At 36.1% G+C, this 24,945-nt stretch overlaps 1 protein-coding gene across 3 annotated transcripts in view; it reads right to left on the reverse strand.

The window, feature by feature from the left end:
- iqsec3a (IQ motif and Sec7 domain ArfGEF 3a) overlaps positions 1-24,945 on the reverse strand; it is a 134,666-nt gene that overhangs the window by 30,040 nt on the left and 79,681 nt on the right. For all 3 annotated transcript variants that reach the window (XM_038288414.1, XM_038288412.1, XM_038288413.1), the window contains 2 exons: positions 12,442-12,603; positions 3,085-3,207 (listed from right to left, as the gene is read on the reverse strand). In XM_038288414.1, coding sequence (XP_038144342.1) covers positions 3,085-3,207; positions 12,442-12,603 — 285 coding nt within the window. The remainder of the gene's footprint in view (positions 1-3,084; positions 3,208-12,441; positions 12,604-24,945) is intronic.

The raw sequence follows: 24,945 nt of genomic DNA on the forward strand, positions 1-24,945 counted from the left end.
AAAAGATCATTTTCATGAAAAGAAAAACAAAGCAGAATGCTCTTGGGTATGAACTGATTCAATGAATCATACCCCCTAAGAGCACAATGCCTTGACTCAAAGACTCACCACCCACAGACCAGAACTAGAATTTATATGGGTGTTCCATAAGCTGTTAGCTTGTATGCCCTCTGTTTGTTTGATTGACTTCCAACTGTATATGGAACATCCATCCATCCATCCATCCATCCATCCATCCATCCATCCATCCATCCATCCATCCATCCATCCATCCACCCATCCATCCATCCATCCATCCATCCATCCATCCATCCATCCACCCATCCATCCATCCATCCATCCATCCATCCATCCACCCATCCATCCATCCATCCACCCATCCATCCATCCATCCACCCATCCATCCATCCATCCATCCATCCATCCATCCATCCATCCATCCATCCATCCACCCATCCATCCATCCATCCATCCATCCATCCATCCACCCATCCATCCATCCATCCACCCATCCATCCATCCATCCACCCATCCATCCATCCATCCATCCATCCATCCATCCATCCATCCATCCATCCATCCACCCATCCATCCATCCATCCATCCATCCATCCATCCATTAGGGTAATGGGGGGCTGGTGCCTGTCTCCAGAGTCTACAGTATGTGCAAAAAACGCAGAGAGACACACAACTACATCTAATAGGAATTTCAATTTTTATTTTTATTTTTTTGATATTTTTTTGTACTCTCTCTCAATTTTGAAGTTCTTTTTTTCCCCCTAACAGTTGTATCAGATGGCTCTGCTGTTTTACTTTGTCTAGATATAGCAACTTCCTTTGACAGATTAAATTACAACATTTCTCAGTCAAAGCTTTAACATTACAGTCTTGATGACACAGTTCTGTCTTGGTCAAATCTTATATAATATTTACCAATATTATTATACAAAATATTTCTCTTCTTTAGCCCTGCTTTGCTGAGGAAATAATTTATAAATTATTGTAAAGTAGTAGGGGTGTCCTGATATAACTTTTTCATTTCCATTATGATACCATATTGAAGCTCTTAGAATTACCTTATAGGATATTGACCCAATACGATAGCATAAATCATTTTATTACTTATTTTGTATTGTAGAATGTTAGAAAAGGGTTGATCAAGTGCTATTAATAAAACAGATTAGGATTCAACATTCATAGGAGAAAAAATGTCCTTTTATATGCTGATGACATCTATTGAGGAATATGTTTACAGGACTACAGATTCAAAGGAATTTCATCTTTTAACAGCTTCAAAGTGAGCAGCTAGTACTGACATGCATAATGATGCAAAGGCTGTTTCTCTGTAATAAGATCTAGAGTGCATTGAAGTAAAGTTCAAAACGTGGATTTGAGCGTAAATGTAAAGTGCACCTTTGTGCCTAGATGTACCTTGATGTTACACCTGATTAAAATCTAAATAAAGGGCAGGTTTTAGTATGACAATATGTAGGAGCTGTGCTCATTTAAGCACTTCTGAGTCCAAAAACTTTTACTAAGTAGTTATGAACTGTCCTTTTGCAGCTGTGACTCTGCCATGTTTCAGTTTATCTGCAAAGATTGCAAAGATAAAAAAAAAAGATTAACAGATTCTAGATAAACAGACTGATAAACAAAATCTGATTAATTTTACCTGTATGCTCTTTTTTTACTCCATATATTTGTCAGGACAAACGATTAGATGTAGTTGCTGCTCTTTAATCTAATGTTTCATCTCTATCTAAGATGCATAAGTTAAGTTTTTCTGTGGAGGGTTTGAGAGCAAAATTAGCCTCACGTATGATCTTTATCTGTGATAACGATGCTCAGATACAGAATCACTGATCCTAGACTCTCTGGATTGTTTACTATAATGCTGGAAATGAAAATAGGAACAGAATAAATCTGCAGCATTAGGAGCAGGTTTATATCAGCGCATTCATTAGTCCAGTGACGCAGCAGATACCGAGGCTGATGGCTGCATTTCTTATACCCCAACCCCCCCTTCATTCTTTAGTGTTGCTGCTTCAAATCCTTCTCACTTACTTTGGAGATTTCTGTATCTCTGTGTGTGTGTATGTGTGGAGGCATTTCAAAGCCCAGGAGCAGGAGAGGCGGGCACAGAGAGGCAGTGGCGGTTATGCAACGTTGGTTATTTATAAATCATCCTCCCTCTTTCTTTTTTCCTCCCCTTTTCCCTGTCCTCTCTCCATTTTTGCCTCACCCTCCTCTCTCTGTTGGTTCCATGGCATGCAGGCACACCTGATGTCCAAGTTTTTCCGCTGCCAACCTTTCACCCCACTATGACAATTTTGTTTCCACACTAGGCACCTTGTGGACTGTGGCAGGTTGCTGTTATTACAGAGGGCTGTTATTACAATGAATGTTACTCTTTCCAAGGTTATGACCAGAAAATTGACATTTTTGCTGGCTGTAATTTTTCAAGAAAATGTGTGCTGAATATTAATGTTATCGAAATGATTTATTGAATGCTAACATGTTGCAACACAGTGTTTGACACCATAAAATTCTCATCATTTTGAGTTTTTCATTTTTTTGGAAGACACATGATGCCAGCCAAGGGGCATCCTTCACCTTTTACAACCCCCATCTAACCCAGAAAGTTTAACCAAAGTAATCATTTTAAAGAAATACTTTTCAACATAAACTAAAGATAAAGATAATTAATTGCAAAGACATTTATCATCTTTCTCTGCACCACGGTTCTATCAAGATTTCAGCCTCATACAAATAAGGTTCTCCTTATTAGATACCATTAGTAAAAATATGCAGTACTTTTCAGATGTCAAATATGACTCAAAATCATTCAGGAAATGAGATTAAAATGTTATGATGGGCAGAGAGAGTTCTAAGAAATATCTATGTGACATAACAAAATGCTATGCAGTATTTACTGTTATTGGTTAATAAAAATTATGATCAAACTGTTATTCTTAAAAGGTGAAAAGACTGAAAAAACAAAGAAATCATACAGTTAAGAATTGGATGAAAAATTTTAAAGGATTTGAAAAAAAAAATTCTAGAAATATCTATAGTGCAAATTACCTAAAGGCCTCAATAAGACGTTCCACCTTCTGAGCTTCTCCTTGGACTCTAATGTGGGCCTGAAACTTCCTCAGTGCTTCATCCAGTTCCATGCCTGAGAAATCCATCTCATCCACCACACAGCTGTAGAGGGTAGAGTTAGAGATAAGCTAAAAACACAACATTTATGAATTAAGTAACAGTGCAAATTAATGTTATTTTTCTTTTATAGTGGGCTAATCTTTAGGGCTTCCAAAACAAGTGATACTTATTTTTTTCAAATTTCATCAACAACTTTTACTGTAAAAGTTCATGTTAATCTTACTGCAATTTAATCAATCAATCAAACTGTATTAGACCGATTATAATACAGTCAAATATGACAGTTTTTATAGGGTTTAAAAAGAAGAAAATATGGTTATTTAACCATTACAGACACACAATAATGTGACATAAATGTTAAAATTTAATAAAAAGAGATATGAAGCGGATATTGGTGATAAGCCAACGGTGAATTAAGGCATATAAATGAATCACAACAAGGACCTATGGAAATACAATACATAAAAGAGATCAGCATTAAAACACAGAGGATTCATAAACATTTTTTAACACTGGAAGAAAAACAATATAAGAATCTTCCTCAAGTCATAGAAAGATCAAATCATTTCACAAAATGTTACCAAACTTTGAATAATATATATATATATATTATTCAAAGTTTGGTAACATTTTGTGAAATGATTTGATCTTTCTATGACTTGAGGAAGATTCTTATATTGTTTTTCTTCCAGTGTTAAAAAATGTTTATGAACTTTATATATATATATATATATATATATATATATATATATATATATATAAAGTAGGGCTGCAACAATTAATTGGATTAATCATGGTAAATCGATTATTGAAATAATCATCTATTATTTAAGTAATCAATTTATCATTAACTTTATCATTAGTTAAAAGAGCAACCCACTAAGAGCAGTCATAATATCAAAATAAAAAAACAAATATATGATAAACATTTTGCATATAAGATTAAAAAAAACTTTTTCGTCAGTAAATATTCCATCTAAATGCAATTCACTTTATTTATAAAGCACCAATTCACAACAGGTCATCTCAAAGCACTTGACATTTCAACCAGGTCATAGAGTCAGATTGACTGTATATCAGTTTAGTTTTAACTGGTTAAATTTAGCAATCAATCTTCTTTAAGGAACATTTAAATTTGCGATATAATCGTTAGTTGCAGCCCGAGGGCTGGTGTCCTGCACCTTTAAGGTGTGTCTCTGCTATCACACCTGATTGAAATGCCTCAATTACCTCCTCATTATGCAGTCAAGTTTCTCTGACTATCTGACTGAGCCATGTTGAAGCAGAGACACACCTAAAAGGTGCAGGACACCAGACTGTGAGACATAGAATTAAGGGAGCCCTTTTTTACAGGTATGAATAGGCTACTTATGTGAATGTCCTGTAAAAATAGGAAAAACATGGGGAAGCTCCCACGTGGGAAGATGAGAAATCTAAAAGTATTAGCCTCACTTGGTCAAAAACAATATGTTGCTTGGTCCTTACATCTCTGACACAGTTGCCAGAGTATATCTAAAAGTATGACCGATTAAAATCCTTCTATCTCATAAATCTCTGCCTTAATTAAAAACGTGAGTATGAAGAGAACACTGGTAATTTGAAGATGGAATGAGATCTGAATCAAACTGAATTTTTGAAGCATGACTGAAGATTTAACCTCCAGCTTTAAAGTTGTTGTTTTTTTTGTGGGATTGGCTTCTTTTGGTTCAGCTTAAAGACTTTGATACTTTGTTAAAGGTCTTATTTACAAAAAAAACTGTTTTGCTAAGAGTGTAGACACAAAAAGTAAAAAATAAAATAACATCTCTGATCTGGAAGTCATAAAACAATATGAAATTTTTCGAAGAACTTGTCTTGTTTCTTTGATCCCTTCTGTTTGTTGTACTGCACAGAACACTGCAGTACATGCACACACTCACATACCCTGTTTAGTATGGATCACAGGGAACAAGGAGAGTTAATGAGCTGAGTACTTGAGTGTGACACATGCTGCTCTAGCAGGAAAAAGTAAAACAGCTGATTTTACAACACTGCTGTACAGACAGCATAGGAACTGTGAATCATCATTCCTGGTAGATGTTCATTCAGCTGTTCTGTTTTTCAGAAAAAAGAAAAAAAAAACATTACCCAAAAGAAAATATGACACAGTCAACAAAGGATTCTGACCATGTAACAGGAACTATTCTTGTATCGGTTTGAAAGTTAGATCTTCTTGAAGATGTTGCAATGAGATTAAGATAAAATAAAATCATCAGTTGTTTCCCAGACAAAAATCATTGCAATTGCAAAATTAACTGATAAAATAAAGTTAAATGAAAGTGCACTCACTTTAATATTCACCACAAAGTTTGAAACAGTTTGAGAAAGAAAAAGTTTTTTTTTATTTTTATTTTTTTAATAATGCTTGTGTATACGGAGCCCCTAAAGGGAAAAGGAGGAAAAAATAAACTTTTGCGAGATCCCGCAATACTTTTGCAAGATCTCGCTAAACCTTTTGCCATGTCAGCGAACCCGAAGTAAAACAGACAAACAACAGTGGAGGTGCAAAGTGTACTGCTATGGGAGGATAATATGCCCATGTGTCAGCTACAACCATGGAGGATGATTTGGAAAGGTTCTTAATTTCTAGAGAAGTCCCAAAAGACGACATTACACGAATGAAGAGAGACAAGGTCAGCATGCAATCCTACAGAGCCCCTAAAGGGACATGGAGGGAAAAAATAAACTTTTGCGAGATCCCACAATACTTTTGCAAGATCTCGCCAAACCAATCCGGGATCTCACAAAAATATTGCAGGACCTCGCAAAAGTTCTTTTTTTCCCCTCCATGTCCCTTTAGGGGCTCCGTATGTGTAAGATGACAACTTCAACTTTAGTGTAGCAACCAGGCTAGACTGGCAAATCTGATTCAGTTTTAAAAATGGTATCTGTGTATCTCTCGATTATGACGCAAACTGATTCAAAAGAACAAACTATAACTCTTAAATTCTGTGACATGTGCTCTAAAGTCCTTGGATGTTTGGGGTTGTGGTTTTCCTTGTTATCTATTTATTTGCCAAGAAGTCTTGTCTTAATAGATTAATCTATATTTGTTCATTGTTAATAAAATGGTGTTGTTTTAAACTTAGGTTAATTCCTTTAGGTTTAGTTTCAGTTTCAATAATTTAATAGGTTTTGTATTTTCTCCAGACGATTTCCTTTGCTTTACCCTTTGTGTCTAGTTTAGTTCCCTTTATGTTAATTATTCACTTTTCATCAGTCCCCCTGTCTCGCTGTCCTCCACAGCTTTTCCAAATCCTACGTCCAAGGTCAATCTCCATCCTTTCCTCTGTCTATAAACTCTGGTTGTCAATGTTAATTTCTTATTCCTTCCATTACTCTGTTGTCCTCAATGTCCCTCTCTTCTGCAATCATTACTGTTAGTTCCTTGTTTGCTTATTATTAAATACTCTTCACTAGTCAGTTCCTTTATTAACCAGCAAACATCACTATCTTTTTAAATACAGGAAAACATTAGGTGGTAATGTAAGGTGTTGCCCTTTGATGGGCTGACGACCTGTCCAGGGAACACACCATATTTAACTTAGAGGCTACTGATGATGGAGACCACCCTCCCATTACCCCGACAGGCGAGTAGGTATAGAAGATCAATGGATGGATGTTAAACCGAAAGGTTATGCAGCAGGACAATAATCTTGAGCAAAATATAAAGTGAATGTCTCAAAAGTTATTATCCTGGTTAAGGTCCTGACTAAAATTTGAATGAGACGCCTGTACCAGGCCATTCATACACTGTAGCTGGATTAAAACAATTGGAAAGAAAAAGCTGGTTAGTTTTCACTACCATAAAACAAGATACTGACATTATTATAATTATATAAAACATGTATGCATGTACTGATGTGCAACTTGCATACTAAGATTTTTTTTTTCATTTTTAATGCTCTTGTACATTACCATAAGGCAAAACATTTGTTTATAATTAACTATAACTAACTATTGCACTGTAATCTGGTCAATTGAAAATGAGCATTCTAGTCATTGCTTTACTTTTAGATAGGAGCTCGATAAGCGCTTCTTCTACAGAAATAGCCCGACATCACTGTAAAGGTTCGGAACCATAAAAGATCTTTAAAGTATTTTTTATTATGCATATTTTTCTATTTCTGAATTTGTAATAATCTTAAAGGTAAAGTGGAGTATGTTCTTTTTCCGGGTGGATCGTCAAAATAAGAGGTCCTCCTAAAGTGGTGAGTCTGACAGTGGAAAAATTGCAAATCTTCTTTTGCAAAGTAAGCTTGTGTGAGCACCTTTTAAACAGTACGTGCAAGAGGAGAAATGGGCTCGTGTTTGTGCTCTCAAACCCGTTAGATCTTCTCTCTTGGGAGTGGGTACAGGTTTATTCATGTGCATATTTTTTCTAAAGTGGAGAGGGCGAGTCTTTTTAAAAATCCGTCAAAATCCTCCATTATAACTTCAACACAATGATCATGTTTAGAGGCAGCTAAACAAACAGGTTATGTTACTAGCCATTTTATTCTTATCAATGTTGGAGAATAGACCTATTTAATCACTTGGTATTATGAAAAATAAAATATAATACATTCAAAGGTTATGCTGATGTTTTTTGAACTTTTACGGAATTCAAAGGTTAGGTTGGCACTGAGCTGTATTTGATCCTCCTCTAGATTCTCTGAGCCTCTCTGGTCAGCCTTTTCATGACTCACTTCCTCCCTCCACCACCTCTCTGCCTTCTCTCTCAGCTGTCACTTCTAGTTAATGTAATGTCAGATGACAGGCTGTATATAGCCTGACTACATAAACCCTTTTCTTCTCCTATTTACCATGCACACTTTAGAATAGGTTAAATAAAGAGTAAACATGTCCATAAATGCATAGTTGTCACCATCCTCTAATTTGCACAAAATTGGCAGATCATTTGGTCAAAAATACGACATGAATTGAAAGCTTAAATGTAAATAGATACGTAAAGGAGGCTGAAGTCTATATGACTTTTAGATGTGAAGTGGAGATGGCAAACGCAGATAAGAGGTCTTGAAATTTTTAACTACTGTTATTTATACTTAAAGATATATTCATCGATGCACAAACATTCAGAGTAGCAGTGCTGCAGATATAAACGTATTCAGACTTGGTAAATCACCAGGAGTGATTTTCACATTAGGACGCAAACACTCTTCTGCTCTCCTGTGACTGCACTTTATAAAAAGTGCTCTCACACACACTTTGCACTCTTCATCAAGTTCCTCTTCAATATCCCCTCTCCTTTCATGTGTATCTGATGCTGTCAAGGTTATATAAAAAATAAGAAAAAAGGAGGAAAGTACTTTATATATCTATACGGTTTATATACTCATGTGACCTGGTAAGAGAAAATATCTGCAAGCTACACTGATGCCTAGAGGTGATGGCCATATTTCAGAAAAAAAAAAGACTGTTTTGGAATAGTACAGATTTTAGAAAAGAATGAGCTGACATCAGCAACCTGGTAGGGATTCCTTCAAATTCTGACAAAATAAAATGTTATAATGTTTAAATTCATAAAGAAAAAAAAGTAAATATATTGCTTTGAGAAGTACAAAGGATTAAGGATGTGAGGAAGTTACAACAACAATCAGGGAAATAACCTGAAATTACATGCAAACCTTAGTCTTACTGTGAGTCGTTTGAGTTTGTTTTACAGCGATTCAAATGTTTTGATGATTTACTAATAAAACTGATGACAGGCTTTAAAACTTTACTGGGTCTTCTCTCCCTTTTGGAATAAAATAGTTTTTTTTTTCATAGCCATTCTAAAACAATATGCCACATTAAAGAACCATTTGTAAACACCAATTGCTTCTTAAATCATTTGTACGAGTGATTTAGGATAAAATGTCTCAGTCTCCATTTGCTCCTATTTCTAATCTTCTCTCAGGTGCAAATAAATTTTTGTAGTGCTCCAGACTTGATGCATAAGTCTTATGCAATTAGTCAGCTGTTTTCCAAACCTAATTTTTCACTAATTTGACAATATCTGATGACTGAACTATTGATCACCACACCTGCAGCTGGCATGTCTGTATCCATGCGACACTGATTTATCATTCCATCAAAATAAAGAACAGTCAGTGAGCTCTATGTGAGATCAAGCTACTATTGAAATAACATATGGAAATAGATAGAAAAATAACCAAAGGAGTAGGACTTGCATTCAATTCACTCCCTTGACTTTAATACATAAAATGTGGAATGTTTGGGTTTCTCTGAATTTGTCAAATTAGAGTTTGGTGTTGACATTTTTATGTCTATGCATCGTATGAAAGAGATGGAGAGTACAATGAACGGATGAAAGATGTGGTCTCGAGATGTACATTAAATGTGTTTGTGTGTATTCAAAGGAGATTTTGCAAAGTGTTGGTTAATGTTGAACTCAAATTCAACATCTAAATCTTAATTTGCACCTTTTCCCCACATCAGTAGATTTTCATGGATTGTTTTGAAATCAAATTATCTTTTTATTTAATTTAACTTCTGTAACAGTGCAACCATGACATTTACAGCTCTTATATATTATTTCCCGCTACTTGGCTTTCACTGGTCCTTCAATTCTGCTGCTCAGCTTTGACTCAGCAGATCTTTAATTTTTGAACATGTAAAGTTTTCCTTCTTCGTCTTCAACGCCATTCATATGAATGAACACCTTCTGACAAGTGTGGGAATTCATAGCCTTCTTAATTATATGTAGCCCTATATGGCATTATTGGGGCGGATTTACATTTCGAGGTAACATGCACTCACTTACACACAGGTGAACGACATCACCTTTACGAGGATCATTAACGACTTTTTACTGAAGCTAAGAACGTTTGTTTAATCTGATGTGTCAAGTTCGTAAAAGCCCACAGGTAAAAAGTAAGAGAAATTTATGACAAGAATATGCAATTGTTGCATGACGCCCATTGTTAACACGGCATGTGTAACCGCATGAGAATCTTTCCTCGCATGCAAGAGAATTTTCAGTATAAATACTGGATGGCTGACAACTTCCACAATCACTTTCAGCCAAGCTGTGTAGAAGCAAACAGCATTGGAAAGTAAACTACCATATAAAACTCCTCATTCTCAGCAATTGACATATATGTACAAATTTGATGTCTGTACAGTACACTTCAGTGTGAGACTGCGTGGCACGTGGAACTACATTATTCCTTCACCTTATTTCTTCCACATAGGAAGACCGTACCAGAGACTATTCACATTTTGGCTGAGTTCCGATGACTTAATGCAGTCCTGAGCGAACGTGAAGGAATGTGAAATGGCTGCTATGGCCATCGATGCCATATAAGCTCATCTAGTCAACAACAATTCTGAGGTCAAGTACATGAAGTTGTACTCAAAGTCTTCAATTCTAATGATCAAGTAATTATTTAAGCACCTTAAACAAACTACATAAAATCATTCATTGGGGCCAATAAATTAGATCATTTGGAAAATACTTAAATAGTCTCTTTTCATTTCTGTATTCTGTTCAGATCTCTGTCAGAAATAAAGCAGCTGGAAAGGTTCCTGACACTATAGGGACGGAGAAGCCGTAATCATGGTTGTTTAGTAACCTATGCCTCCTGGGAGGATATCCTGTAGTCAGCCATGAATGTGAGTGGAGACTCAATTCTGATCTGACAAATGTTAAATCTGCATTCATACACATGCTGTTTAATGCACCACAGCTGGTGAGCTGTGGATTCGACATCACAGTTTTAAATGAATGTCCTCTGAATAAAAATAATATGTAAGGTTGAGGAAAAGTAGAGAAGAAGTTGTACTGTAGATTTTCTGGATTTCAAGGACTAGTCTTAGTCAAGATTACCCACCTGCTTCATCTAAAAAAAAAAAAAAATATGGCTTAACTATTTTATAGAAGCTTTAATCTTATATACCTAAAATGTTTTCATTGACTTACAGAATAATTGCAATATACAAAATACACAGCTTTTTAAATATTATTTTAGTTGTTTATGCAAATTGTCCTCTTATTGTAATTTCACAGCAGTTGTTGGCTACCTTATGGTAAACATCTAGAACATTCCTTCTGCACCGACTTAAAAATAAGACGGTGACCAAAGTCACAAATATAATTTATATGGACTCTTTATTTAAGGCTGTATTTTTGATTGATGAAACTTTCAAAATATGTAAAATAAAGCAGCTGTACTTTTTTATCAGAGACCTCGAAAACTGATAAAATGAATGTTAGGCAATAATATAATCCTTTTGCTTATTTGTAATATATTTTACTTCATTTAAAGGAAATGACTAATAATAAAAAAAAAAAAAAACTAAAATAAAGGGAGGAGAAATGGTTTAATCTGGGGCATGAACTTTATTAAGAAAAGGAGATAAGTTTGTATTATTCACTTTTAATCTGGCAAAACTGTCTTGGTAACTAGTTAGTTTTGAGAAATATAACGCAAAAAAAGTTATAGGCAACAGTGAAATACCACTAACCTCCATTTTACAGCTATTTTGTTTATTTTTGTTTAATTTGCAAAAAAAAAATTTTTTGTTTGTTTTTTCTTTCTTAGAATCCTTGTAACATTTGGCATCAGTGTCATTTTCGTCATGCAAATGGAAGCAGAAAAAAAGCAATATCAGTTCCAAGAATCAGCCCAAAACTCTCATCAGCTCATATTATAGAATTGTTATCAGATATCATAATAATAGGCATTTGCACCAGCCTTAAAAAGAACAAACTGTTTTGGTTTATCTCCAATCAGCAGCACAGGATTGTCCAAAACTTTCTGATGGACCTATTCCTATTCTACTCTGACACAGAACCTCTTCCTCACCTCATCATGCCAGTTTAAGTTTGTGTTTTTGTTCTTTCATCCCATACTTTTTTTTATTATTATTTTGCTTTTTTATTTTAGAATTTTTTTGTGTATCTCTTGTAGCTCGATCTGCTCTCAATCAAACAAATTTTGGATAACTAGGATGCTTTTGAGGGATAATGGGAAACAGAGATGTCCTTTTTATTTCCAGCTGTGCAGAAAATAGGTTTGAAATACAACTCTGACTTTGCGCATTGACTTTGTATTCTAAAAGTATAAAAGTAAAATGCTTGCAGACTTCATGTGATTAGAAAGGGCAGAGGATTTAGGTTAGTGAAAATAGCTTTGGAATTCAAAGCTTAGTCCTGACTTCCCAACCCAAAAATGTGTTGAATTATCAAACACGTTTCTCAAAGTAATGAAAGCTGTCATGTTTGCCACTTACTCCAAGACATCTCTGTTAAATGGCTTCTTGCTGTTTCCCAGGAATTCCCCTATCATTTGTCGGCTAAGGCCCTTCCTCTGGAGCAGAAAGTGGGCTACGCCGATGGGCGTGTCGGGGATGAAACCACGGGAGATCAGGAACTGAAGGCCTTTGTCCGGATTTCTGGAACAGATAAGACATAAAACATTTGAATTAGTCTTCAGCTGGAATACCAATCGATACAAGGCCATAATAAATCTGTCATACTGAGGAGCATTTAATAATCAACTCAGATTCACAGTTTAGAAGTATAAACGGGTTGGAAGAAAAGGTTTACTCTAACACAACGTAAAGAGTGGCTGTATCATTAATTTTTTAAATTTTTTTGCTTTTTTGCAAATCTGCTAATATTTGTAAACCTAAAAAAATATTGATATAATTTTACTGTAACCAGGTTCAGTAAATTTCAGGTGTGATGGTCTGCTTAAGTGTGGAAATGATGAACAAGAAGGGACAAAGTAGAGGAGAAATAATCTAGAAAGCATGTTTGGCAGTAATTGCTGGACATGTAGAAAATGGATTAGGAAACCAATTCATATCAATGTGTCTGTATGTCATTCATAGTTTGATATCAGTATTAAAGGCATCATAGAATGATTCTATAGGGTATTTGGTGCTGGTCCTTAAGGTCTCTGAATAGGGTGTGTAACATTGGTTGAGCTGAAAATGGCATATTTATTGTTCTATGAGCCCTAATGCAAGTCTGGTTAAAAGCCCTAGAATGAAACGACAGGTTTTCTTCCTTTTATGGTATGCTCATGAATATTTAGATGAGCTGTGTGCTGATTGGTTGGTTTACAATGATAGAAGCTGCTGAGCAGACGCATCATACTGTAGCAACAAGCACTACAGGTAACTCACTGAAAGATTAAAATTGTTGATATGGTAGGGTGACCAGATGTCCTGTTTTCCCGGACATGTCTTATTTTTCATTCCTAAAAAAAAGTCTGGGGGGAATTTTGGTCGACTACAGTGCAGCATGTAGTCGAAACACACCGGGCACTCTAACCGAGCCATCAGCCAGCGGGGGACGGAGCAACCGAACCCGACCCGGTGACGGTAGCCTGTTCCGCCAGCCCCCCTCTTCCGGCTGAGGATGGGCGGCTCATGGCTCTCTGCTGGCGGCGTGACAAAACTACCTGCCAGAACCAAATAAGGCAACATCCCTGAGTTTACGTCAACTCTTGGCTTCGTTTGGGTTCGACTGTTTTATGGTGGAAGTCTGGAATCGTAATATTTGCAGAGAGAGGAGGTGTCGATGGGGTTTGAACTTCTCTGTACGTCCATTTCACCCACTGAACTATCATTATTAATCTATGACAATGTAAACTTGGCTTTGTATTTTATGAACGCTTTAACTCCAAAGAAATAATCAGAATGAAATGATGAAATACAAAGAATAATGTAATCTTACATCCCAAATTGCTTTGGATAAGGCAGCATAACAAAGATCATACATCCATAGATTTTCTCTTACCAAGTCATTTTTGACTGAGAAGGTATTTGAACATAGACTGATTTATACTTTAGTATGCAGCTGAATATACACATTATATACTTTTAATGTGTTTACAATTAAATAATCAATCCTTTGCATAAATCAAATAGCTTCTTGAAAACACAATTAAAAAGTGTTTGTTAACAGAGTTTGCACATTTGACTTGTGCATGGCTCTCGTATGTTGAGATCTTAAAAATAAAAATTGTAAGGCTTTAAAACCTCAAAAACCATCTTCTATATTATTGCACATGGGAGAGAAGAACTCGGATTGAATTAACCTGTTGCTGGGCTTTGCTTGTTGGCTTAAAGAAGGCTACAGATGTTTCACTTGCTAAAAAGAAGAAATTAACTGTTTTGTAATCATTGACAAGCAATGGAATGCCAAAATGAAAGGATAATCATCAGCGCTATTATGAAATTTATTAACAATCAAGTTAGTTTTTTTTTTTTTTTTCATTTTGAAAATGCAGCTGTAAATCCATCCGCCTATCCAGAGACATTGGAATGAGGCCTAAATGTTTCTTGTAGCTTATTGCAAAATCATGTCTGGTCAGTGTCTTTCCAGCACACCCCGTTTGGAAAAAAAAACAAAAACTAAAAATATATAGCTGAAAGAAAACAAAGTAAATCCAATTTACTTATAAATTGATTAGTTCTTTGGGTTTTGCAGATGTATCAAAGTGAAGACAAAGAAACTGGGAAACTGTTTATTTCTGTTTGCCATCACTATAATGAGCTCTTATATGTAAAATCCAAGCTGATACAATATATACCATGCAATATTAATATCACTGCCAATGCTGCTGCTCTGACCTTCTTTATATGCAATCATTGAATATATGCAATATCTACATATCCAAGTACCTCAATGATAATAGGAGAAGCTCTCCATTTTTGTTGTACATAGTTTATAGCAATGTGCATTTGATTTATTCGTTTTTTGGTTTTTTAAGTTTTATTAGTTATTTTAAACAATGTATACATGCTTTGGTGTTACATTTCTGTTGAGTTTGCTGTTTTTTTCTTCTCCTAATATAACTGTAGAGCAATTCTGTTTTGTTGACTGGCCTGTTCAACATATGTCCTGACCTCAAAAAATGCCTTTTTTGGAAAAATGATCAGAAATCCTATAAACAAACACTTCCAAACCTTGTGGATAGCTTTCCCTGAAGAGCTGAAGCTTTAAATGCTGCAGATGAAAGACCAATGTCATTTTGAAGGATGTGGATTTAGAATGGGATATCAATAAAGTTGATAAGCAATCAATGCAGGTAAGCAAATACACTTGGCTATGGTGTGTTTCCCATCCTATTTGGAAGGTAATCTTAAGCCAGTGGTTCTGGATGCTATATAAATCTGAAATGAAGAGTCATATTTCTGCTCCTTCTAACCATTTTAAATGTAGAAGACATAAACTCCAGGAAGGCTCGGGCATCACCTTCACATCATTTCCCTTTGAGTCTTCATGCTGTATTTAAACCACAGCTGTTTCATAAGGAACACTGTGTTTGTTACCATGTGTGTGCACCACAGCTAATGGGTTTAGTGGAGTGCAATGAGGGTAAAAAGGAGTAGAGGATGAGGAGGTTGGAAGAGAACCAGACAAAGCAGATGTGCAAAAACAGCAGAGTAAAGGAGGAAGAACACAGGCTGGACCTCACAGAGCGTCTGCCACAAAAGGCTCATCAGCGTTCCCTCAGCTGTTAGCTCACTCCATAAGCTGAAGGTGACGATGTCTGGCCAAATGAATTTGGCAGATATCACTCATTTGATGTTTGCTAAACAGCAGATGGATCACACATGGTGATTATTATTCGCAATCAGGAACAAACAGAGAGGAGAAGATTGAAAATTTGGAAGGCGATACATGATGGAGAGATTTGGATAAGTGGGACTGTTTTCATCAGATAATTACAAGCATGGAGATTTTACATGCAATTTTGCAATGCAAAAATAATTACATTTAGGAGATCATATTTTGGTATATTTAGTCTACCCTACAGAATAAAATCTAGTGTGAATTGCTATCTTGAATGATGCACAAAGGAATTTTTACATGGGTAAAAGAAGTACTGCTATTTCTAAAGATAAATTCTTTAATCGTTTGAAATTCAAGTTACCGTATTTTCACGACCATAAGGCGCACCGGACTAAAAGGCGCACTCTCAGTTATGTGTCCCATTTCTGTATTTAACACACACATAAGGCGCACCGGACTATAGGGCGCGTTTTTTATATACAGGTACAAGTCCTCTACTACCTTTAAATACCTCTACTGCGTATTTAAAAATACAGCGGGGGCAAAACTGAGTATGACTGTGCTTTATTCATGTATTTATTACAAAGTATTAATCAAACCTGGCAGCTGGCCGTGAGACAGAGACATCGCAGATGACACAGCGCTGTGGTCACTCCTAAATTAACTTAAAATCCTGAAACCTGCTGACGGAATATGTTCGCTTTTATTGCCGGTATCCTGGTGCCTGCAGCTAAAATTATTTAGATGAAAAACACCTGCCAGCAGCCGCGGTGAACCCCAGGCTGCCCAGCCTACAGGCTGCTGATGAAGAGATTTCTGCTGTCAGCGCACCGCTGGTATGTGGGGGTCTGAGCGCCTCCGACAGAAATAGATAATCTGGATGAACTGACTGCAATTATTAAGTTTTCAGGTGGACTTTCTCACTTAAAAACATATTAAAACTACTTTATTCCCACTGATCACAGCAAATATAGCTGCAAGATTTAGATTATTTAGATGAAAAAACACCTGCCAGCCATCGCGATGAAGAGGAGGAGACGCGCCGGGGATGCTGTTGAATTAAGTTTTCAGGGAGAAAAATACAGCGGGAGCAAAACTGAGTATGATTGTGCTTTATTCATGTATTTATTACAAAGTATTAATCAAACCCATCAAAGTCATCATCCTCTGTTTCTGAATAAAACAGCTGCGCTAAATCAGACATGCCAGTTTCCCCTTCTTCGCTGTCAGTCACTTTCCGTGCAGCGCAGCTCCTCAGAAATAATGCCGGCTTTTGCGAAAGCTTGAACAACAGAGCCAGCAGACACTTTAGTCCAAGCATCTACAATCCATCCGCAAACTGTGGCGTAATCTGCCCGGCGCTGCCTTCTTATCCTGAAACTGTGGTCTCCGTCGGTCATCCATCGCTCCCACGCCGCTCGCAGCCTTACTTTGAACGGCCGCTTCACACCGATGTCGAGCGGTTGAAGCTCCTTTGTCAGACCCCCGGGATAACGGCGAGCACAGCGTTCATTGATTCACCTTTTTTTCACATCGGCTGTGAGATGGGCACGCAGCGATGGTGATGCGTGGAAAAAACCACCTAGTCTTCTCACATACACCTGCCTCAGCCACGCATCCATCCAGCCTTTTCCATTTGCGTTAATATCATATGTCATCAGAGCGCTGTCTGTCTCGCTGGCAGCTCCCAGATCAGCTTCTCTGATTGGTTGATGCGGCGCGTCCAGCAGCAAAACTTCCATTTTTCCATCTCGAGCAGCAGAAGCGCGGCGCTTCAGATGCTTAAACGCTCCCGACCTGCTGCACCAAAATGCGCTGCGGGACCTTTTGCTGCACCTATATGCGCGTCAACCATTGACTTTGCATGTAAACTCGCTGCTTCTGCTGCACCTGCTGGGTCCGGTTCACACCGATGTCGAGCAGCGTTAATTTTTTTCCCCATGTTTTTCACATCAGCTGTGAGATGGGCACGCATGGAGTTACATATTAACAGCGATGGTGATGAGTGGAAAAAAAACACCTGGTCTCCTTACATTCAGCCACTCTTTCATCATCTCCTCAATGAGGTGGTCTCAAAAGTCGCAGTTACAACACACATAAGGCGCACCGCACCATAGGGCGCACCGCACATTTTGAGGAAAAAAAAGACGTTTAAGTGCGCCTTATAGTCGTGAAAATACGGTAACACAAATGCTAACAAGAAGGATTAAAATCACTACTTCAAATTTAGATTATTGTAGTCTGACTCTGACTTGAAGGAAAAGTTGACATAGAAATATGGTGGTGCCTGCCATTAGATTGTTTAGACAAAAAAATAATGATCAAAACATATGGCAAATTAACACAAAAATGGCCAAAAAGTCCAGTGTCCAGGGCCATCTCATTCCTAGACCTAAATCACAAAGTTAACCTGGGTGAGCAAAAGAAAAAAAAATGTACCACTATTATGTTTTTCAGGTTAAGAATAGTATAAATAAAAAACTCACCTTTCTCCTATGTTTATTGATAAATGTAAACATTTTGAAATTCTTTTTGCTGTCTTCTTTCATTTACACATACTTTTGTGCACAATTAGATCCTCAGTGTAACTTATTGTTTAGCCATTATTCAATCATTTCTAAACTGGGTTCTATTGCAGGATTATCCTGTGGCATGTCATTGTTTCCCTGGGCAATTGGACACATAGAACTGCATGTTGCCGACTGGTGTTTGCATCGGTGTATGAATATGTGTGTTAGCCAATCTGATGGGGTAAATGCAACCTTAGGGTAAAGCTCTTTAAACAGTTGGTACGACTGGACTAATGCTTGGTATATTTAGTCCTGTCAGCAATTTATTTTCTTGCTGTCCTTCTACTCTCTTGCCAGACATTTTAGTGAACTATTTTAAGGTAGGTTTGTACTTAAGTAGGGCTGAAGAATTATTGAAATAATCGTAATCTATAGTGACTCTAAAACGGAGCAACTCAATTAGAGTGGCCATTATATCATAATTGCAAAAAAAAAATAATAAAATAGATAGATAAATAAATAAATATTTATATATATATTGTATTTAAGATAAAAAAAACAAAAACGTTTTAATTGCCAAATCAGTATGCAGTAGCCATAATTCCTCAAGTGGAAAAGTTTCAGTTTCAGTCAGTTTAATTCTGTAAAAAAATTGAGCCTTTAGCTTTAATATATTCATTAAAAAACATACAGTAATTTACAGATTAATCTATTAGCAATATAACACTTAGCCATATACATAAGCATATAAACTGTTTAGATTCTTTAATAATTTTCTTTTAATTTCACATTTTATGTTCTATTCTGTCAGATAAAATCCCCACAATTTTTTTTGTGGCTTTTATTAAAAAAGTAAAAAAAAAAAAATCTCTGCTTCTGTCTCCTTGCACCTCAGTCGGCCTCAGCAGATGGCCGATTACACTGAGCCTGGTTCTGCTGGAGGCTTCTTTCAGTTAAAAGGGAGTTCTTCCTCTTCACTGTCGCTACAAGCATGCTTGGTGTGAGGGATTGCCTTTGAGTCACTGAGTCCATGCAATCAGCTGCTTTCCCTTAGATAGAAAACTTCAAATCAATCTGAATATATGATCTGGTTGAATTGTATCTGTGAAGTGCCTTAAGATGACATGTGTCGTAAATTGTCGCTATTTAAGTAAACTAAATTGAAATTTAATTGAAATAAAGAATGCAAATTGCTCCCTCTGTCTGCTATGTGGATTTAAAAGTGTGTCTTTATATAGTGGGTGATTTGCCACCAAGGTCAGAATGTTAATACAGGAAAGAACTGTGCATACCTAAACAAACACCCATTACTTCTCCATAGTCACATAGATACAGCAAGGTTTTTGAGAAGCACCTGCCTCCCAATGTGTGAAATTTCTCTAGAGGAATCTGGCATGCTTTGCTGTGTTAATTAGCGTTGCTTGACATATGTATTTAATATCCTTCACACACACTCACTCTTCACATTGACATTTAATTCATGCAGATCTGGAGGGGCCTCATTTTCCTCAAGATCTTGGTCTAGCACAAGCTGTTATAATGGATATTTTTATAGCATGAAGGAGAAAGGAGGATTTAAGGATCTCTGACGTTAGAAGGAAAATTAATCCATATAAACAAATATATCTGTCATGTCATGTACCCACCCTTCTTTCTTACTTCTGTTGAGTTTAAAGTTGGACAGTGCTGCTTCCTTTGTCATGATGGAGTGATTCTCATTCCATCCACATTCAGGAAGAACACTTTATCAGGTGGCCTTTCCACCTTTTCCCAGTGCTCTTGTTTTAGGTGACCCTCTTCTCCTCTTTCCTGCTTCTAAACATATGCTTGTCCATCACTTTATCCTGGGATAAGCACCTACAAAAACTAACCCAGACAGATATTTAATCAAAACACCTGAATTCCCTCTTCAAGTCACTTTCCATTAAAACACTCGTTAGTTTACTTTGCAAACATTGCGCATGTGGATTTGAGATTTAACATACTACTAATACCACCCTACTTTGTGCCTGTGTAAGCTTTTCTGTCTGCATGATCAAGTAATACTAAAGTTTAAGCACAAAGCACACAGTGCTGTTTAAGATGCAAAGCATATCACAGTGCAGGTAAGAGGAGGAGGATATGAAGTGGTGGAACTAATAAGCCTTAAGCCCAATTGCCTTTCTATCTCTCTTTCTCTTTACCTTTCAATTTCTCCTTGGTCTAATCTTTTTTCTACCCTCTAAGTCGGTTTATTACTAGTAAGGTTGTAATAAACTGGGTAATATCTATACTATTTGTACATAGATAAAATGAAATCTCAAATAATTACAGAAATCAGTAAGAATTAATCAAAGCCTATTCCTACACCTAGCTGTCAACAAAAATTACGGAGCAGCTACATTTTCGATTTATCAAAAAATACATATTAACAGTTATTTAAAAATGTACTTGTTTGTCTTATCAAGTTTGGGATAGGACTCTTTGCAGGTCAGAACATTCCTTATCCATGCTCAACAAATTTATCTAAGTCTTTATAAACCTTTGACTGTCCATTGGTGGTCAGTCATGCAAGAGCAGGAATGGATCCCCCATATTCTTCACAAAGAGTTGGGAACATAAAGTTGTCCAAAATGTGTCAGCATATTACATTTTACTTTTAAATTAACTAAAAGGGTAAGTTCAGCATCTGAAAACAAAGCTAGGCACCATCCTCCTACTCCAAGCCTTACAAAAGACTCATCCTCTCAGATTTCCAATAAAACTAATTTAGCACTCCACAAAACATGCTTCCACTGCTTTATTGTCAGGTGGTGGTATGTTTTAAGACAGCATATCACACTTTGCTTTGCATTAAGCAGCAAAGCTGTAATACAGCTGTTTAGTCATGCAAACTGATTTCATGAAAACTCTGTGTCCTTAAGCAAATCTGAATGCTAAAGAAACTGGACTCTCAGCACAATGAATCGTAGCATCTTGTGACTCAACCTAGATTAAACTAAATTCCGGAATCTGTTTGTTGAACCGTCTTTGGCTTTCTGTCAGCCACACTCATAGTGTTTAAAAACACTTTCACTTATGTGTGCAAAGCCTGCAGTTTTGTGGTTATGGTCATTATTACTCTAATTAAACAAGGTTTAAGAGCAAAATATAGAGTAGTGACGCCTTTGTGATGTAGAATGTTTTTGGTCTAAGGCCTTTTCTCTGAGCTTGTGTATGTACAGTATGTCTGACGCTCTGTAATAACAATTAATTGGAACTGAATCTGTTAGCCAGCAGGGGTGAGCAATTCCAGTTCGTAGGGGCCAGTATCCTTTAATTCTTTGTTGCTTTAATTATATTTATTTCAGGATTTCTGCCTAATTAACCGCTCTATAACTCAATCTAAATGTAAACAAGTGTCTACAAGTGTTTTCTTTTTTAAAGGAAAGTTGGATTGTGTTTACATTTACAGAGCTGTTTTTGAAGCTTTTGGAAGTTAGCACTTTTTAAATAAAATAGGTTAGATGTCTCCATCTACTTTTGCTTAATCACGAGTTAAAAATGAATAAAGTGTAAAAATTAATTTTTTGGTAATACATTAATAATTTTTCTAAATACATACCTAATTGTCTGGAAGACATTTGCTTCCAGATGCATTCAGGGACCAGATCTTGCAATTCTGATCAAGATTAAAGCAAATCTTAGTAAAAAAAATTATATGAATCAAGTATCATGCTGGTTTTTTTTTATTATTTAAACCACTGAAACAGTAAATATGGTGTAAAACATTTAAATATGTGATATTCAAACACCTGTGAACATCTAGCTCCTGTAATGTGGCCCCCTTTGCACCCATTTTAGGTTCAAACTGTCTAGAGCCGTCAAAGCATTAATTGCCAAGATACCACTAGCAATATTTTTCTTATCTTCTTTCTTAGAGGGTTCCTTATCTAAACTTGGAATCTACTATCTGGCAGCATCACTGCAATCCATTTAAAACAGTATGTGGTGTGAAAGATTTAATGCTTTACATCTGTAGCAGCAATGACTACAGTACAGAAGATAAGACTTGTATGTGTCTGCCTGATGCACCCCGATGATATTATCTCCATCTAGTCTAACATGAGCATGCTGCTTAAACCTATTTCCTTTTCTATTTTTATTTTCTACTAATATGTAAAACTTTCCACACTCTTCTGTCTCATTATTGCCCACTTTACATCTGGCAGAGTTTGTTGGCTTTTTCTGTAGAATAGGAATAATCAGAGAAAACCTCTTTTCTGTCCACGGGGCCTTATTAAAGTTCAGATACACATAGAACAGGAGAGGAGTAACGGATGGGTCCATACATCTCTCTGTTCACATGGTATCTTTAATCAATCTGCTGACATTTTTAACTCTTTCCTTTCAACTTAAATGGAATTCAAAGAAAAATACTAGAACCAATAATGAACAAGAAAGTCAATAAACACCCTTGGTAACTGTGCCCAAAATATTTAAGGGAAGGCAATTTTATTTAAATACCCCATTTCCCTTGGCAAGGTAATTCAAAGTGTTGTGCATGAATAAAGGAAAAAGAAAACATAATGCAGTGACATAAAGGTAATCAAATGAATGAACCTGGATAAATAAAGAGAATAAATAATTTTTAAAAAATAGGATTATAATCTGAGACAAAAATGATAAAATGATTAATAAGAGAATGAAAGGAAAGGAAACTTAACTAATAATGTTCAGCAGTGGCGGCTGGCCCATAGGAGGCGCTTAGGTGCTGCCCTCCCTGTGTGTGGAGGGGAAAAGTCATAATATATATAAATCTTAAAAAATGTATCAATGTCAGTTTTACTTACAGTAATAGTATGTGGCTACATGTAATATGATTAATTAAAACAGCACTTCTACAAACTGACTCTCATTCAACAGTGCATTTTCACTGACAACGTATAATTTCTCTTCTTGGGCGCTCATTCAAAGCGCCCCTGAAGTGTAGCGAAATCAGCATCGCAAAATTAATGGCTTTGGGGCTCCTGGAATTTTTGCCCCTGCCACAGTGATGTAAGTGATCTAGATAGTAGTCAGTCAGGCAGTGAGGTAAAGATTATGGGGACGACGACAGTTGAACTTGAAGAGCAGCTTTCACACAATTCAAAGAGATCTTTACTGAGTTACCCTTTCACGAGAAGGATGATGGTGGAAAAAAATCCATGTAAATGACAAGCCCGAAATAAATTTAAAGCAGCGAACCAAGGAAAAAGCTAAATCCTACAACCAGACTTTTAGCAGGAGTTGTTCCAGCATAAGTAGCAGCTGACAGCCTCTAAGAGAGATAATGAACTTTTTTGTTTTCCATGCATTCTTTTTAAAAGTGACCGGAGTGATTTGACGCACACAGTCTGGACAGACAGATTTAAAACGCCTCTCTCTGACAGGTAGGACTGATTTGAAGCACTTTTTAGAGAAGGTAAAGAGGAATGAACAACCTAAGATTCACATGGAAAATAATATAATATAATGTACTTTTCTAGATGTTTATTAATTTACAACCAAAATAAACTCTTAAATAAATAAATTCTCAGAAAATAAATAGTTTTTCTATATTAAAAAAGTATAAAGATGACTAATAGCTTCTCCATTATTAAAGTGTTTTTTTTTTTTTTTTTTTTTTTTTTTTAGGTCTGTGATACCATATTGGACTCACACAGATTTACTTTCACAAAGCCTCAGAGGGTTAAAAGTTATGTACACAAGTAAATCTGTACATGAAATTATGTTTTTTTTAATAATGTTTTTTGTTGTTGGCATTCATATAAGTATACTTGTGTGATAGCTTAGTATATGTTTGATTAGGTTTTGGTATATGTCTATTTTGACTTTATAGCCCCCCCTGGAGAAAACTCAGGGGACAAAATTCAGTGAAATTCTGAAATTTTGTCAAAATCGGTGCAAGTTGGAAACAGATTATGTACTAGACTTGATTTGGTAGCTAATTGATCTTTAGGGTTTTTCATTGCAGGCCCTGGTAAAATTGAGTTAAGATCCTTCATTTATGAGAGAGTTAAAAAGCCTGACAAATCCAGCAAATAAGGCTTGAGCAATATTAATGTTTGTGCTGATGATCCCATAGAAGAAATTTTCCCTTTTTTCATATAGTTTTATGATCTGGCCAATAACGTCAAAATATTTTTGGGAGATTTTCTCTGTGCCAATACAACTTTAGAAAATTTCAAAACCAACCAATACTGTATGTCTAAGAGGTGATCTAACATAAATATTGCTTAATGTTGTATAACATTGGGGTAATGTTATACAACATTATTGCTTAAAGAGAAGGCACCTAACTGTCTGATCAGTTAATCTGAAAAATTTATAAAATTATCACTTGAAATAAAAAGAACAAAGCAAAAACAGACACACAAGCTGGTGACACAACAGAACACTAATGTATCTTGACATATAGCTAGATGACAGCGATTAAAAAAACTTTTGCATCATACTTGTGAAGATGGTTAAACATTTAGAGTAGTTTTAACTGCTCATCACCCTAAATACATACAGATATGATGGTGGGACCAATATATCAATATGGCTGTTTTGTTTCAAAGCAATTTACAGAGACTATTCACCAGATCAGTCAGACCGGTTCCAAGTTTTCTATCAAAGTTAACCGGCTGTTACTGTAGCACCGACTCATTAACTCTTCAGCAATCCCTCACAACAAAGATTTGGTCAGAGTTA

The sequence above is a fragment of the Cyprinodon tularosa genome, unplaced genomic scaffold (assembly GCF_016077235.1).
Source record: "Cyprinodon tularosa strain WSP-4 unplaced genomic scaffold, ASM1607723v1 ctg255, whole genome shotgun sequence".
In the NCBI taxonomy this organism is placed as follows: Eukaryota; Metazoa; Chordata; class Actinopteri; order Cyprinodontiformes; family Cyprinodontidae; genus Cyprinodon; species Cyprinodon tularosa.